The 18977-nt window shown below is 38.6% G+C and overlaps 1 protein-coding gene across 2 annotated transcripts in view; it reads right to left on the bottom strand.

Annotated features, from left to right (window-relative positions):
• Positions 1 to 11925: 11925 nt before the first annotated feature.
• Positions 11926 to 18977, bottom strand: part of AGGF1 (angiogenic factor with G-patch and FHA domains 1) — a 44193-nt gene continuing 37141 nt past the window's right edge. Inside the window, exons 11-14 of one of the 2 annotated variants that reach the window (XM_047778150.1) lie at positions 18566 to 18648; positions 17259 to 17386; positions 15341 to 15440; positions 11926 to 14110 (exon numbers count right to left, since the gene is read on the bottom strand). In XM_047778150.1, coding sequence (XP_047634106.1) covers positions 13910 to 14110; positions 15341 to 15440; positions 17259 to 17386; positions 18566 to 18648 — 512 coding nt within the window. In that variant the 3' untranslated portion in view covers positions 11926 to 13909. The other variant, XM_047778151.1, reaches the window with a different exon arrangement.

Below are 18977 nucleotides of genomic sequence, written 5' to 3'. Positions count from 1 at the left end.
GGTGCGTGGAAATGAGGAGAAAGCAATTTTACCCCAAAAAGAGTTTACTGGCATTCTGGTTGGACCAGTGGGTTAAGGATCTGGAGTTGCTCCAGCTATGTCTCGCATTTGATACCTGGCCTTGTGAACTTTCATATGCCATGTTAATAGAGCCAAAGAGAAAGAATTTACTCATTTCCTAATGAGTAAATTTTTGGTATGTAGACTTTGCCCAGCACAAATTTCTGAACAGGGGCCCATTTAGTGTCCATGATTGCTCATTACCCTGTCATTTCTAGCGCCTTTGAAGGCGGTCTGGGAGAAGCCCTCTTTTCACTCCCCTCCCCAGCTTGCCAGACAGTACCAGGTGCACCCTATCTCACCTCCACCATCTTCTTTCCCCTGTTTCAGACCCAGTGGCAGCTGTGGCAAGATCTCCTACTTAATCGCCTAACACCTCCTGAGGCCTTACTAGCAAGACATGACCTCAGCCTTCCTTCCTTCTTAGGAAGGGTGCTTTCTGCCCCATGTGTCCACAGTCCTCTTTCCTGGGCGCAAGGAGAAGGCATCCCTTCCATCTGAAGCCAGTCCTCTTCCACCTTTACTGGGCCTTTGCTCCATTACTGTTCCTCTTCCTCCCTCCCTTTCTTCAGACTCCCTGTTTTTTTTTTCCCCATGACACTTACTTTTTAAAGAGATCCACCATCTGTCTTTTAGAATGTCCTGTTTCCTTAAGCCAACTTATGTGCTCACTCTTGGCTCATTGACCTACAGAGCTAAAGTAATCACACCTGTGCCAGCGACTCCTGACTCCCTCCAACCCTAAGTGTTCTTCACAGGTCTGGCATGTCCAATTCCTTGCTGCACGTCCCCACCTCTACCTGCATATGTTGCCACTGCAGATGGAAGGGGTAAACCTATTCAACTCTGCATCCCTACCCCTCAGCCCATAACAACTACTGGGCTTATCTATCAGGCACATTGTCAGGTCTTACCTCACTTTATTTCCATAGCACGTCCTATGTCCATTTTACAGCTAAGGAAATTAAGAGAGGGGTTAAGTAACATGTACAAGATTACAGCTGGTAAGTAGTAGAGTCAGGATCCAAATCCAGTCTCCACCTCCAGATGCCATGCTCCTGGCTGCTGTACAGTCACAGCGCTCACACTTGTTTCCTTTCTAACTCCCAACTCCAAGTAGTACTGTCGGTGACAATAACATGTACTGAGCACTCACCATGCCAGAGCTGTGCCAAAAAGCTTTGATAGAATACTGCCTACCATGCAGCCACTCCATTACACAATTACTCTCATACGCGTTTTGCAGAGGAAGAGACAGGCTCAGGAGAGCTAAGTAATGAAAAGGCAGGGTAGGATTTGAACACCAGTCTGGTCGAATCCTAAGGCCCCTGATCTACTGAGTCTGTTTGTACAAAGTATCTCACCTGTCTTCCTTCTGATGTCACTTGCCAAGCCCGGGGCCCATTATCATTCATCTGGGATTTATCTTCCCACACTGTCCCTTACCTGACGCTCCACTTGGCCAAAGGAACTGTCCTAGGCTGACACTGATTATATCACCTTTCCTGCTCAAAAGACCCTTAAGATCACCCATCATCTACCATCTTTGACTTTACGGCCTGGCATTCAAGTCACCTCCATCCCCATGCCAGTCTTATTTGTCCCCTCCCCTACAACACGTGCTATATACTCCAACCAAATTTAACCCCTCTCTTTTCTGACATGCCCGGGTCTTGGCACCTCTGTGCCTCTGTTTGCCTTTCCTCCACTCAAAAATCCCCTTCAGCAGTTCCTATTGTGGCTCAGCAGTTATAAACCCGACTAATATCCAGGAGGATTTGGGTTCAATCCCTGGCCTCGCTCAGTGGGTTAAGGATCCAGTGTTGCCATGAGCTGTGGTGTAGGTCGCAGATGCGGCTCAGGTTGGCGTCGCTGTGGTGTAGGCCAGCAGCTGAAGCTCCAATCAAACCCCTAGCCTGGGAACTTCTGTATGCTGCCAGTGAGGCCCTAAAAAGGGATCTGGGGGTGGGGAGGAAACCCCTTCAATCACTTGAGTATGAAAAACCCCACCCATTTTCTAAGACCAAGCTCAAATTTGCCTGCATGAAGCTTTCCTGAGTTCCTCATCATTTAGACAATTTCTTACTTCTCTGGACTTGCAGCATTTTTTATTTCAAAACCCTCAAAGGCCATCAAGCATGTGGCTCTGTGGGCTCCTGTCATGTCCACTGCCTGAGCTCCTGAGGAGTAGGGATGGAGTTCACTCATCCTGCCTATGACAGCTGCTCAATAAATATTTCAGGCATTGAACCCACTTAGTGTGTTTAACATTTTTATCAGTTCTCCCAAATTATTATAATTATTAATTTATCTTTAATTCTCTAAGTAGAATTCCCCCCAACACACAAAAATAGCCTAAAAGAAAGTAGCAGCAATTTTTAAAAAGCTATTTAAGTCAATAAAGATTCAAAAGGTGTCAGTTATTGGGCTATTTGGTTTGAATCCAATCATCTAGCATGTCATTTTCAAGACTACTTTTTGTTTCATGACCCAAGTAACACAAATCCAATGCCCCAATCTAGGAGGAACAGAAGAAAACAATTCCCCGAACTCCTGTCACCTTATGAGACTGTTATCAACATTTTGATGTATTATTTTGTTTCTTGCAATTTTTACATTACTCTAGCAATAGTATAAATTATTTCCACTAAGTACTGAAACCTAACTTCATGTGGATTTATAACCTGGGCTATAAGATCTGAATTTGGAACTCTCTGTAAGGAAAAAAAAAAAAAAAAACTTCTACAGATGTTACTCTTTGTTTCCACTAATTGTTAGAACCATTAAAATAAGATGGACTTTTAGACACGTAACTGCTCCCTCAAGAAAGACGGCTAGTGGGAATACCAATAGCCTTTTAAGGGGATGAGGAAAACAAAACATTAGCCTGACTAATGGCTTAGCGGTGGTTGTGGGAGCTATACTTTTTATACTTCTGAATTGTAATTTTTTATATCAAGCATAAATTACTTTCATACTAAAATAAAAAATAGTTACATTTTACAAATGAAAAATTTTATCAGCATTCAGCTTCCTCATTTAAGATAAACAAAACCTCCAACGCAAGAAGGGATATAGAAAGAAATGCACCCCTTGTCCAGTCCAACTCCATCACTTGACAGAGGAGAAAAAACGAGCCTGAGCAACTTGGCCACTATTAGCAGCTATTATGGCTCACCTGACTCCAGCTTCTTCAGCACATATTCTGCCTCTTTGGCCTGAAGGCTTTTGCTGGCTTACCTGGCAGCACAAAGGCTATCAGGACCAACTGGCTGAGGTGGCATCCTGTCAGCTAAGTGCTGGGCTGTGAAAGTGCAGAGGTGGGTTTCAGCGACTGAACTGCCTCTCTGGCTGTGAGGCAGTTTGCTTGCAATTAAAGAATTGTCACTGCTATTGGGTGATGGTGACATGCCTTGCCTATACTGGCAGAGCTTTCCTGATTTTTTTGACTAGGCTTGCTAATAGCACCAGTCAGGTAACCGATGCCTTGAGTTATGCATGCAGTGGCGAGGCGATGGCTGGATTTGGGATGCAGAATGCCCTGAACGTGAATCCCGAATTTCTGCCACAGTGTCAAGTGATCAGTCATTTGTTTAGGTTGAAATTTGGGAAGGGTGTGTGTGGGGGGGGGGGTAATGACAACCAAGGTAGAAAGAGCAGGGCCCTTTATGCACCTAAGCTGTCATCCTTGGTGGCTAGAGAAGGGCTTGGCTTAGTTTGGATTGAGTTTCTACTTTAAATAGCTATCCATGTCTTTAATGTCTTAAAAGGGATTCATAAAATCTGGGCTTTTGTTTTGTTGCCATGGGCTCATTAAGAAACTCTATTTCTAAAGGTTTGATCTTCTTACCTTTCAACAACCTGAATCTGTTGGAGAAAGGATGAGGTGATGAGGTCCCCTTTGGCTTTAACATGCTATGATTACATAAAATACAGTGAAACATCAATCAACCTTAGAACAAATTAGGTGCTATTTAGATTTTCTTATTAACTGCAGATTTAGAACAAAATGTTGAAAGTCACATGCACGTAATTATTAAAAATAACAGTGGTATGTCATACTTCTACAGAACTGAGGTACTCACCCTATGAGATTCACTACCCAGAGCTGGGAAACGTATACAGAGGTAATCTGTGAGCTCTTGCATACCATACTTCTTGTCCTCACGACACCCTGAAGGCAGGACAAGTATAACTGTCCACATTTTATAATGAGGTCTCACACTTCCACACGGTGAAGTGGCCTGCTAAAGACCGCAAAGCTAGTAAGGAGAAGATTGGAGGCTGGAGTTCAATCCATGGATCCTGGTCAGACCTGGAAGCAAACAGCTACCTCCCTCCCAGGCTCTCTTCTGGCCCACCTCTTTCCCACGGCCAGGACCCCAGCATCCTGGTCTGAGTGCTTGGTGACACTTGGGTCAATGCTGGCTACTTCCCATCCAGGAGCTCTGGTGCTGAGGCTAAACAAGTCAGCTTTCCCAGAGGGAGCGAGGTTGGCCCGTATTAGCTGGCCAACCTCCTATTTGCTGCTTTAACAAATTACCACAAACTTAATGGCTAAAACAACACGAATGTATTATCTTACAGTTCTGTAGGTCAGAAGTCTTGAAATGCATCTCAAAGTGTTGGCCAGGCTGAGGCTCTGGGAGACAGTCCATTTGTTGCCTTTTCCAGCTTCTAGAGGCTGCCCCACATTCTTTGGCTTGTAGCCCCTTCCATCTTCAAAGCCAGCAAGGATCAGACTTTTGAACATCGCATCACTCTGCCTTCCTCATCCACATTTAAAGGACCCTCTCCTAGAGTTTCAGTTGTGGTTCAGTGGGTTAAGAACCTGACTAGTATCCATGAGGATGTAGGTTCAATCCCTGGCCTTGCTCAGTGGGGGAAGGATCCAGCACTGCCAGGAGCTGCGGCATAGGTCGCAGATGTGGCTCAAATCTGGAGTTGCTGTGGCTATGGTGTAGGCCAGCAGGTGCAGCTCCAATTTGACCCCTAGTGTGGAAATTCCATATGCTGCAGGTGTGGCCTTTAAAGGAAATAAATAAAAATATTTTTTAAAAAATTAAATGACCCTCTCCTTAAGTTCAGTTGGTCAACAACCTAATTCCATCTGCAACCTTAATTCTCCTCTGCCAGGTAACTTACTGAGTTTTCAGAGATTAAGATATATTCAGGAGAGGGATGGCAAAGGCATTATCTACCTACCCCAGGATTATACTGCCCAGTCCAGGACTGGGGTGAGGGGTGAGAAAGGCATGTGCTCCTCTTCCCCGGGAATCAACACTTTGCTGGGGGTCCTAATTTTTCCCCCTTGTATTGTACTCAGTCTCTCTATCCAGTGCAGGTAGTGCTCTGGACCTTTCTGAGAAAGTTACTTGGAAGGTGAGTATGAAGGACACCTCTGGGGGGAAATCAGAGGCCTCCAGAGTTCTGAGAACATTTAAAAATTTGTGCACTGAATAGGATCTGGTTGACTGGGAAGGCTGTGTGTGTGTGTGTGTGTGTGTGTGTGTGTGTGTGTGTGTGTGGAGTTGAATAAGCCTTTGGAGTTAGAGGTGAATTAAAATCTAAGCTTTCCAAGAAAAGAGTACTCAAATGTTACAATTAGAAAACATGTTGAAACACTAAATCTAAGCTTCCAACCACCTGTGTCACCCTGGCAACCACCTCAATCTCTCTGAAATCCAGTTTCTTCATCAGTAAAATGAGGACAAGACACACCTTACAGAGTTGTCATAATGATTACTTAGACAAGTTATGACATAGTTTAAACTCAGTAACTACAACTTTTTTTATTTCCTCTTACTTACCCAAATGGGAGCTCAAAATCAATCCAAAGGACTTTAGAAAGAGCGAGTTCTCCGGATGAAAGCAGCTACACATAAGCCACAAAAGTCTGCCAAGACACTTTCCTTCAGGATAGAACTATTTGTCTATTAAAACATAAATTTCATATCTGATTTGCCAAATAAGCTAATCTAGTCAAAACTCAATACGACTTGTGACTACAAAGTAATCTCATCAATCTTACAAGTATATATATATATATATATATATAAACTTACTAATATATATATTAGTATATATATATACACTAATATATATATAAGTATATATATATACACTAATATATATATATATATTAGTATATATATAACTATATATATATACTATAACTATATATATATAGTTATATTATATATTATATAACTATATATAGTTATATTATATATAGTTATATTATAGTTATATATATAACTATATATAGTTATATATATAATATATATTATATATATATATTATATATTAGTATATATATAACTATATATATATAGTATATATATATATAAACTTGATGAGTAATCTCATCAATCTTACAAGTATATATATATATATAAACTTACTAATCTAAGCACGTCTGCCTTCAAAGTAATCACCTTATAAGTCTACACAGTCATTCCAAAAATGCTTCCATGCTTAAAACACTTCTGGAATTTCTCTTTCCGAGTAGCTCTCATAGTTTCTGGCACATTCTTTAAAACCTTGGCAAATATTCCTCTTTCTAGGAAAAGGTGATTTTTGAAAAGAGCCACCAGTTTATTTAGAGCCCAGTCTGGTGAATATAACCAGATTAACACTTCTGGTTAATAAGCTGTGATTATAATAAAGAAATGATAATTTTGTGTGTGTGATTCATAAATTGGCCTTGATAGAGTTGTACATTAAGGTTACATAAAGGTAGCATGGTCAGCGTAGAGATCAAAGCCATTTTTAGTGGGTTTATGATGTGAATGAATTCAGATAGCACTGGGAGTCATTACATATTTAAACAGTATTAAATGTTTCTCTTTATGAAAATCTTAATTATGACATTCTCTGAAATCTGATTTCATAGTATTAAAATGAAGGCTTTAAGGAACAGCATTAAATGTTAATGAAAGCTTTATTATTTCAGTATATATTCTCCTGGGCCTTTGGTCAAAGTAAGTAATGATCAGATGAATGAGCTGGCAACCTTCCTGGCCTCTGAAGTCTAGTAGTAATTGGAAGCTAAGTAACACACTGGCACATATTTAAATATATTTAATAATACTCCACCAACTTTTCCCTGTCTTGCTTTTTGGGCAACGAAACAGCATGGCATTTTAACATAGATGAGGAAAGCTAGCTTTCTGTTGGAAGAATTTCTGAAAGTCCTTACGCGGCAAGCACAAGACATTGTCTCCATCACACTAGCTTCCCCTATTGGGTCTGCTCCTCATCCTCCAGGGACTTTTTGATTTAAATGTTCTCCATCAACTCTGATTTCTAATGATCTGATAAATGTTGCCTTTTTTTTTCTTTTGGTGGTTCCATGCTCTATTGTTCAGGCTTAGAACCACAAAACCCCAATATCTGAACAGCTAGAGTTACTATAACGTAATGAGAGGAAATACAAAATTAAACAAGGGGCTGAATGAAGCCTGAGTAAAGTTCTACTGTTGTCTACATTATCCAAAACCCTCAAAAACATGTCTAAAATATTTTGAAGGCAGGAGTTACCTTCATGTCTCAGTGGTAACAAATCTGACTAACATCCATGAGGACATGGGTTCCATCCCAGGCCTTGTTCAGTTGGTTAAGGATCTGTCGTTGCCGTGAACTGTGGTGTAGGTTGCAGACGTGGCTCCGGTCCTGCGTTGTTGTGGTTGTGGTGTAGGCCAGCAGTTGCGGCTCCGGTTCAACCCCTAGCCTGGGAACTTCCATATTGCCCCAAGTGCGGCCCTAAAAGACATATAAAAACCCCCAAAACAAACAAAACAAAAACAACCTTCCTCAAATATTTTGAGGGTGGAGATTACAAGATTCCCCTAAAAAGGTCTGCTTTAGAGACAGATCTGAAAACATCAAAACAACAAACTGCTCCTTCCCTCTCCACCCCCAAAACTTTGGCTTTTGAAAAAAATTTGAAATGAAATTATTTTGGATTAATACTCTTTTTGGAATTATTAAGACTTTCATGTGTTTGCTTGGCCTTTGCATTCTAGCAAATACTATCTAAAAATAAATTTAAGCAACAAGACTGCAGCAAATCTTACCCAGCTTGTTTACTGCTGTTTCTGAGTGCCTAGCATAGTGCCTGGCCTATACTATATGCCTGGAGGCTATCTGCTGAATGAATGCATGCTGCTGAAGGATTCTTAAGTAAAAACATCTGAAATTTAACTCTTCTTTGAGGTCTCTGTAGCTCCCCTGCTCCCAGAGACACTCAGAGCCAGAGTGGCCTGTAACATCTCCCTGTCATTTTCTCCAATGGCTTCATTTCCAAAGTGGTACAGATATACTTCTTTGAGGATGACCTCAAAGAGTCACCCACAATACCTTCTACCCTTTCTCATTGTCTATGGTCCACCAGTCACCTGTACATTCTCCAATATTCATTAAGAAACCCAGCTCCTGATTCAGAATTGTCCACATTTGGGACTAAAGATGGCCCATCCACTGACTCGCCTCATCCATCATTCTCCTTAGACTTCAATAACCATCTCCACTTCCAAATTCTACTCCTACAACTGTGCCCTTGGTATGGACAGCACACATAATTCTAGCGACAGCTGCTACTATCTGCGGGCTTGTTGTAGACTAGACACTGTGCTCAGTGCCACACAGGCCTTCTCTCATTTTGATTTCCCAATAACCCCATGAACACATTAAGACGGGTTTAAATAAATTTTTACATGTCACTCACTCAGCTCAGGAGTGGTGGAGTTATGATCTGAATCCAGGTCAGACTCTTCAGCCAGTGCTCTTAACTATCCAACTGGGAAGAAAAGAATCAAGCCACAGTTTCTGTTAAACAACTTGAAAACCAAACTTTAGATCAGTGTTTTTCTAGTGCACATCTCATTAGTGAATTATGAAATCAATTTCATGGTTGGAATTGGTGATTTGGAAAACAAAAATGCATTACATGAACAAATGGCTAAGTATTGGGATATAGAACCTGTTATACATGGACACACAGACATTCACATACGGAGCTACACATATAAAATATAAATTGTATTTCTTAATGTGGATCATGGTCAGAATGGTCTGACCTTGTTTTACCTCCTTTTGCAGCCTCAGTTCCTTCCACGTTTCCTCAGTCACATCAAACTCCATCCACTATCAAGCCTCCCCAAACCCATATTACTCTTCCATTGCTCTGCCTGTAAGTGTATGCTACTGGGTACCAGGAATGCACTTGTGAGAAAAAAGAAAATCTTACTTACATGGTATTTAAGAATCTAGACAGACAAGTATTACATGAATCATACTAATTAATATTTAACTGTGATCCAAAATAACTAGTTTAAATGGAACAAATATGGATTTTCAAGAACACGTACCAAAGGCAATTAGTCTGGAGAGACAAGGAAGACATCCCTGAAGAAGAGCCAATTAGCAGAGATCTAAAGAATATGTCAGCATTAACTAGGTAAGAGGGTATATAAAGAGAGTTCCAGACACAACAAGACAGGCTGCCCTGGGATGAGAAAGGTCATGGCATGTTTTAGGAACTGAAAAAAAGACCAGTGTGCTGGAGCCCCAAGACTGAGTGGGAGGGCAATGCAAGACAGGGCTGGAAAGGCTGGCAGTGGCTAGACCAGGTGGGGTCTTGTGGGCTAGAATTTTGCTTTCCATCCTCAGAGTTATAGGAAGCCCTGGGAGGATTTAAACAGGAGATGATGAAATAGTTGTGAAGACACTATGTCTGCAAAGTGGAGGATGGACTGGAGGGAAGGAGTGACTGCAGGGAAACCAGTTAGGAAGCTAGTAGAATAATCCAGGTGAGTAGTGACAGTGAACTGATTTAATATATTGGAAACTACGGGGATGAGGAGAGGGGATGGTGGTTGTGAAACAGAGCCTGACTTCTAGGTCCTGGCTTGCATAATTGGGAAGATGGTGCTGCCAGTCGAGAGAACAGACTGGAAGAGACTGGGTTTGGAGAAGACTCTGGGTTCACTCTTGGATAAGCTACACTTAAGGGGACTCTGAGTTGGTTATGTATGCTGGCTAAGACAACCTGGAAGCCATGGGAGTATAACTGGTAAATGAAATTGGGCACATAAGTGTGAGGGAAAATACCTGGGGTTGAGCCCTGAAGGCCTCTCCACTTCCTGGTGTTATAAATGCGTATGAATACACAGTTAACTGCACAGTTTTACAAGTATTAAAAGTTCAAATATAGAAATAACGAAAAGTGAAAGTCTACTCACTCCTTGGGTAATTAATATTAACAATTTGATATGTACCCTGATATATTTTTTAAATGAGATCATGCTATACATACTTTTCTACAAGCTATTTTAAATCCATAATGTAATAAGAATATTCTTCTCTACCATGGTACACAGTTCTATCTTACTCACCTGAATGGCTACAAAGTATGACACAGTAGGACTGCTTCACAATTTAATCAACTCCCAGCCCTCACTGATGGACAGTTGGGTTATCTGGCAGTTATCTGCCCATTCGATAGCCACTGTCCCCCTTCTGCCTTGATCACTGAACCCTGGTTTTTGTTCCAACAGCAACATGCTCAGCGCTAAGTGATGGTTCATGATTGATTGGCTTAAGCCAACCTAGACCATCCTGTTGCCCATCTTTTTGATCTCACTTGCTGCTATGGGCAGTCATGTTACCAGGTTCTGGCTAATGACCCTAAGGAGAAGTCTGTTTTGAGAGTTTCTGAGTAAGTGTTTGCTTTCCTGATAAAACAGAACAAGGTGAACGCTGCTCTCGCTCCCCTTCTTCCTGCTTTGGACAGGAAAATGATGACTAGAGTTCCAAAAGTCGTTTTGCAACTACAAGGCCATAAGCCAGCATTAAGAATAGTAAAGCATAAAAGCAAAGAGAAAGCCTGGGCCCTGATGCACACAGACACACACATAAACGCCAACTCATTTTAAAGAATCCAAATTTCCACTTCAACGCCTGAAAAAGTAAAATGAAACGTTTTAGATCAAAGACTCAAGGCAGAGATATAAGTAATGCCCTGCAAAAATAAGAAGCACACCTAAACACACAATGGGGAAAACACCTGCAGCTGTTCCTAAGGACACTCTTAGGTGCTGGGTCCAGAAATGCCTTCCAGATCCCGACTAAACACACCCGTCTCACCACTTGACAGGACAGCCTCTGTAAACAATCTCTGACACCCCTTACTTCCCCTTGTGGGTAATTTCTATCTTCACTTGCCTGCTCTTTGAAAATTAAGAAATAATCTTTCACATGAAAAGCAGGAGGGTGTTTGAATCAGGTGAACCATAACTTCTCATAAATTCACAACTAGAATAAATGAAAAATCAGAAGTAAAATTTAAAGCAGAAAAAAAAAATACCCCCTTTCTGAGAAAAAGTGCTTCCTAACTAATTCTAGAAAACAATTTCTGTTATTTTACTGTCATGGTGATGATTTCTTCTGTTCTGAAATTTTGGCAGCTTCTCGTGTTTTGACAAGATATAAGATGTTAGATTTCTCAAATTCAGTGACTTGTAACTCCACTTTAAAAAAAAAAATACCCATAAATGGAGTTCCCATTGTGGCTCAGCAGGTTACACACCCAACTAGTATCCATGAGGGTGTGGGTTCCATCCCTGGCCTCCCTCAGTGGGTAAGGATCTGGTATCGCCATGAGCTGCAGTGTAGGTTGCAGACGCAGCTCGGATCTGGCCTTGCTGTGGCTGTGCCTGGCAGATGCAAGCTCTGATTTTAAGCCCTAGGCAAGGGAACTTCCATGTGCTTCAAGTGTAACCACCACCCCACCCCCAAAAAACCCACAAAAGCTATTAAATTAGTAAGAGTATATATACTATGTGAATAAACCATAATTTAAAATATTAGACACAAAACAAATTTATGTGTAATTCAAATTGTACATAATCCACATTTATGCTTCTAAACAAATAGAAGCTCACACTTGTACTACCTTTATAGTTAACAAAGTGCTTTTATATACATTGTCTCATTTTCAATTCAGGACAAACATATGAGATAAATATTATTCTCATTTCACAGGTAGAAAGAAAAACAGACATTATTCAGTGCTTTAACCAGTATATAGTATAGCCCTGAGACTTGAGATCTGCCAAGGGTTTTAATAATGCAAATATCACATATAATTCAATTTTTATCACCATTTTCAAGTTTCCATTTTCTTAACAAAAGAAAATAATGCAAAAGTTTTCCACAATCTAATAATAAAAATGAGAACTATTATATAGACAGTTGTACGCTAATCCAATGAGTGAGATCTACCAGAAGCAAGTTTACTCTGAAGGTCCTATATTGTTACCTATATACAGGGCACCAGTACCAAAACCACAGTTAGATGCATAACTTTTCTACTTTAGAGAAAATTATTCAGGACACTCCTATTGCTTCCAAGACTAATGTGCCTATTTCAGAATATACAGGCGGCCAGGAAGGATACAGAAAAATACTTAACCCAGATTCGGAATTATAGGACTCAATTATTCCATTTTAGGCCTATAGTGCCTTAACTATTGTTTGGTCATATATCTCACCTTTAGTAACACATTTATTTTTCTTTCCACGTCCCTCTTTCTTCCTGAGTACCCTGTACTATTTAGACTAGAAATTCCAACAAGTAGCCTTCCTTTCTGAATTATCTCCCCTATTGTACAATTTTTTTCCCAGAATTTTTCTTTCCTATTTCTATATCCTAAAGATATTCCTCTATAGTAGATGAAGGAGCTAGAGTTTATATTCACTGGTGAGAAAAGATCAGTTCCAATACTGACTTCCCAGCCAAAAGCTGAGAGAAATGTTGAATAGAAAACAGCAATAACTGGCAGAGCAGTGACACCTGCACTCAGAAAGCTGCACTGCAGTCTCCAAAAATCTAGGGTTACGCTTTCATTATTGTGCTGCCAATTTCAAGAGGAAAATTCTGGCTGGTCATGAGTTCAAAGCAGACCAGTATGTTTAAATTCTGGGTCAAGGAATCACTTTTTGATGTTATGAGGTTTTTATTGCATTTGAAGACATTTTTAAACAAATCTTGAGTTTGAGGCTTTGGCTAGGTAATCCTTTTGCAGTAGAAATCAGATTTCTCTGGCACAACTCCATTGCCAGCAACAGGATTTATCAAAACTACAAATGCTAGCACATTGAATATTTCAATACTGTACTCAATTGTTCATATCTAAATATATCAGCTATGAAACAAACCAAATGCAAATGCTTAATATATAGTACAAATTCATAGATTCTTCACAGAAGAAAACAATGAAAGACTAATTTTCTACATGTCACCTGTTCATTAGTTCTCCAACATTACTTAGGTTACCTCAAAAATAATAAAATTTATACACTACCCATGTTTTCTCAACATTTTCTATTCTAAAGGGCACAAAGAAGGATGCATATAGTTAGAACTGTTTTTATAAACTTTTGATGTTTCTTTTGTTATGCATCTTACAATAATGAATATAAGGAGACAAGGAAAAATGTACATTGAAGTCATTAGTGGTTACATGAATTTTGCTTATATGGCTAGTTGCTTGTATGGGTCTTGCAAATGACAAAATAAAATAGCAAAGTTTGATAAGCTCATCCGTGCTCTGTGAACTTTAGTCCACTCACAGCATAACTTGATTCAGTGACTATTTATTAGTTTTTAAAAATGTTTTTTAAAAAAGCTGCAATCCACACTTTATTACACATTTCTGAATCATGAGGGGGTACATTATGACACAGTTCCCTCATGCAACTGACTCTTATGGAGGAAAAATTTCTGCAATAAAACAAGAGTTTCCAAACTCTATAAAAAAGCTTCATTGTGTTCTACAACTGACTTTCACTCTACAGTCCCTTTGACCCACGGCACAGTCCCTGACACATCTTTTTGAGATTTAGTTTCTGGGAAGTTTTCAGCAAACCTCTCTCGTGCTTTCTCCCAGTTCTTTTTGTTCTTGCTTTGGAGAAGGTGAACATCTTCAATTGAGGATGGTGTGCCTGTCCCCAAGCCTGCATGTGTTCGCCGAAGTTGAAGCTGGATCTGTTACCAAAAATTTAGCAGAGAACTTATTGTATCATCTAAGCACACTGAAATCTGCTCTATCCAATTTGGTACTTTAACTATAATTCTTTGAATGAGAGAAGACTGATGCATAAGAAAAAACTGTCAAATGCATCAAATACACACAATAATACAAGATTATGCATGGAATTTAAACTCAATTTTCTATATTATCTTGGTTATCCTAAGTTCAGGTGACTTTATAGAAAGCAGAATGATCCTTAAATAGCAATCACAAAATTTCCCTGAGATGCTGCAGAGCCAATCTGTCATACACTCTTACCAGAAGTAAAGGCAACGGAAGTATTTAAACCTACTGTCCTAGCCTCATCTAAGCAAGTGAACAGGTAGGTTAAACATTAAGAGTCATAAAGAGAGAACCTGACTATTTATTTTCATACAAAGAGGGGAAGACCTCATTATTTTGAGAATATTATAAGGCACCAGTTACTAAGTGCCTAATGTATGTCAGGCACCATCCCAGGGGCTTTATTTTCAGACATTCCTGAAAAAGTTCTCATTAGCCCCATTTTTACATATGAAAACTGAAGTCCTAATTTGCCCTGAATTTAAACAGTTAGTGTTAGAGCACATATTCTAACCTGAGTACAAAACCCATTTTCTCCCCACTGTACCTCAATGAAAAGAGCAAAGTGACATTAAACTCATTGATGCATCCATTATTTCTTTAGGTACCAAGTAATAATCAAGAAAGTTCTTTAGTCCTATTACCACTTTGTTAAGTTTTTTTGAGAGAATCTGAACCTCTGATGAATCACGGGACTGCAAAATTAAATCACTGTATTGTTTTCCAGAAAGGATTCTTTCCATTGTTTGTTACATGCTCTGAATCTTAAACTTAAAACAGATTCTCCAGCTAGTATAGAATCTGACTGTTTGTAAAGAAACGACATGATTGTTCCTGCATGTTTAGTACCCGACATAGTAAAGAAGTCAATAAAAATAATGAAAAGATACAGAAAAACCTCTGGCTCAGGAAATAACATTTACTTTCCTTGTCTGATGAAGGCTTCCTAAAAACATTAAAAACAAAACAAAGTCATAAACATAGATTTGGTAGCTGCAATTGCCACAAAGACAGCAATCATGTCTCTCTTTGCCTGCTACAATACTCCCAGCACTTAAGGCAACACCTGGCATACATATTCTGTTGTAAGAATAAAGAATAAAAGGAAGCAGAAGTCTTACCGGAGTTTTCATTCCTCCACCATCCTTCCCTAGGCCCTCTCCTTTCTTCCAACCCATCTTCTCCAACATCTTCCGACCTTTGTTGCTATCAGTAATTTCACTTTAAAGAAAATTAAGATAATAGTTGATTTCTAAAAAACCATTTAAGTCACATTTGTAACAAACTAATGAGTTAAAAATAACTGGGGCACCCACGTTAGAAAACTATTTGGTATTACCTAATAAAGTCGAAGAAACACAAATTTTACTCATACATATACTACTTAACAGAAAAGCATGTACATGGTGCACCCAAAAGACATGAACAGCAATGTTTTTGCAGCAAATCTAACATAACCACAAATCAGAAATAATCTAGACATCCATCAATGGTTAAGTAGATAAACTGTGGCATATTCATACAAGAGAATAATATACAGTGATAAAAATGAAATGCACTTAACGAAGTAGTGCTGGAAAAAAGAACACAGACAAAAAATAAATACGCAATTACTCCACTCATTTAAAATTTAAGAATAAGTTTAATTAAGCTAATGTTGTTAGAAGTCAGTAGAATGATTACCTTTGGGAACAAGAGAGGAATAGTAGTTAGGAAGGTACTAGGAGGGTAGGTTTCTGGGGTGACTGATAATTTTCTATTTCTTGACCAAGACGTGTATTCTGCAATGTGTTAATCACATGGTATATCATGGATAATGATACTTACATTTGTGAATTTAACATCAAAAAAATAGCTAAAACGAAACCTCTCATTAAGTATTTGCATTCTGTTTTATGATTTTATGGTCTGCTAGTCTAAGAGTATTTTATACTTATGTTCTATAAAACGTCTTCTCAGTTCTCCAAAATATGTAAATTAGCTCAACAATAAACCAAGCAATGTCAGACCAATGTGTTTAATTTTTTGTCTTCTAATTTAACTATAATGCAATTTTCATATTCTCCAGCAATTATTTCAAAAATATTAAACCTTAAAAAATATTTGTTGGGAGTTCCCATCGTGGCGCAGTGGTTAACGAATCTGACTAGGAACCATGAGGTTGCAGGTTCGGTCCCTGGCCTTGTTCAGTGGGTTGAGGATCCGGTGTTGCTGTGAGCTGTGATGTAGGTTGCAGACACGGCTCAGATCCTGTGTTGCTGTGGCTCTGGTGTAGGCCGGTGGCTACAGCTCCGATTAGACCCCTAGCCTGGGAACCTCCATATGCCGAGGGAGCAGCCCTAGAAAAGGCACAAAGACAGAAAAAAAAAAAAAAAAATTTGTTGGAGTTCCCGTTGTGGCTCAGCAGTAACGAATCCAACGAGAATCCATGAAGACGTGGGTTTGAGCCCTGGCCTCGTTCAGTGGGTTAAGGATCTGGCATTGCCATGAGCTGCAATGAAGGTTGCAGATGCGGCTGGGATTTGGTGTTGCTGGCAGCTACAACTCCCATTTGACCCCAGCCTGAGACTTCCATATGTCAAGGGTACAGCCTTAAAAAGACTGCAAGAGAAAAGAACTGAATTGAAGAAAAATAAATAATTAAAAAAGATTTTAGGATCAAGGACAAAAGTAGCTGAGTATTGAAATAACTATTAAAAATATCAGTCCATACCAATTTCTTACTAGCCCAGCTTTCTATTCTAGTATATAAAAGCACGTTCACTCAATTGGGTGGCTGGAATGTTAGCTATGCATATGTGTATGTGTTTAAGCCTATATGTGATAACTATGTATGTATACATACATATAAGATCAGTAATTTTCTAGGGAATAATAGAACAGTAAAAGAAAAACGGAAACAGATGCAGAGCTCCCATCCTGTTTTAAGCCATTCCTTTAAAGGCTACCTATCGGATTATATAGCCCTATAAATCAGATTACCCTATGAAAGTGACTATAGTACAAAGACTGTTTCAAGCAAGTAAAATTAATACTTACAAATGAACAGATGCAGGAGCATCATCTCTTTGGAAAGTTCCTTCACTTCCGACCTGCTCCCTACGTTTTCCAGCTCTATCTTTATATTTTGGATTCTTCAATGCCTTTTCATCTTCATAGTCTGTATTCTTCATAAACATGAAATATTTATTGAGAAAATAAAAACTGATAAATAAAAATATAATGTCTGCATGTTTACCTTGCTTGGCAAATATGGTCCAATGTGGTCTCTTAAACAAGCCACAACATAAATTAAGACATTATATAAATTAAGACAATTATGTTATTAAATATTTTTTATTGTCTTTAAAATGTTTGCATCATTTCAAATTGTGCTGCAACATAAATTATATACAGAAAAATATAAATCATACATTGTTATATGTAATCATAAGAAAATAATATAGTGACAATGTAGCACATTTTGAATTAATGTTCCCACAATGGGAACTCCGAGTTAAAATTTTTGAGAAAACATTTTATTCTCTCCTTACATATCCTTTATTTTCCTCCCAAATTAACCTGACATTTTTTTCTACTACGATTTTTCTCCCTCAGTACAACAGTAACAACAAAAAATACCAATTTTGCAAAATAACATGTTATTTTGGCAGCATCTTTTCTGATATCTTTATAAAGTGTAAAGCGCACTAGACAAATATACTTAAGATCTCGATTCTGTATCTAGCTCTGTCATTTAGTAGCTGGATGACCCTTAGCTTTAGTTTCTCCAGTGTAAACTGGCAATATTAATCACTTTCTTAGTCTACTTATAGGATCAAATGGTAATTTTTAAAGCTGCCTTATTGAGAAATAGTTAACATACAATAAATTACAGTAAGTGGATAGTTAGGTACTTCTGAGATTAGTATGCACCTATAAAACCATCACGATCAATACAATAAACATATTCATCTACTTCTGTCCTCATTCTGTTCCATCTACATCTTGGTTCTCTTTTTGCCAGCACTATCCTACACTGGCTTTATTACTGCAGTTTATAAGAAGTCTTGAAATCAGGCAGTATTATTCCTCCAACTATGTTCTTCAATGGTATCATTTTGATGGAAGTTTTTTAAAAACCAGAAATAGCTATTCAAATGTACGGTATTATCATCACTTTTTTTACTCCAACCCCAAAAGCTGTTGAGATAAACAGTAAACAACTAACAGGAATTACATAAATCTCAAAATCATTCTAAATAGTGCTCTTTTTAAATATAAAATGGACTATGCTCATATAATGGCAGTTTTATACAAAACCAGATGCACAGTTTAACACATGTAATAACATTTAATATCCTTACCTGCAAACCATATTTTACTCGTATTTTCTTTAATTCTTTTCTCCTTTCCAACTCTTTTTCCTCCTTACTTAGTGCTGGACCAACTAAAAGGAAAAATTGAGTTTGGTTTAAAAAAAAAACAAACCTAAATTTGATATAATGCTGTCTACTTAACAATGAAAAACTAATAGTGAAATTCAAAGAAATCAATACAAAAGGATGGTGGGTTGTGATAATGTCCTTTCAGTATTTTGGCAATTAAATCTACTTGGAAAGTAAACTAAAACCCAAAGATTATAGGAATGTTGTAATTTAGATATTGAAAGAAACAGTAAGCATCATACTTTTTCAATATGATTATTATAAGAGAATCCCAAATGAAGAAGTATTTGAGTTTTCTTTTTTCTTTTTGCTCTCTAGAGCTGCACCCATG

Source organism: Phacochoerus africanus, chromosome 4 (genome assembly GCF_016906955.1).
Source record: "Phacochoerus africanus isolate WHEZ1 chromosome 4, ROS_Pafr_v1, whole genome shotgun sequence".
Taxonomy (NCBI): Eukaryota; Metazoa; Chordata; class Mammalia; order Artiodactyla; family Suidae; genus Phacochoerus; species Phacochoerus africanus.
The sequence above is the reverse complement of the archived record's forward strand: the minus strand, read 5'-3'. Positions and strand labels throughout refer to the sequence as shown.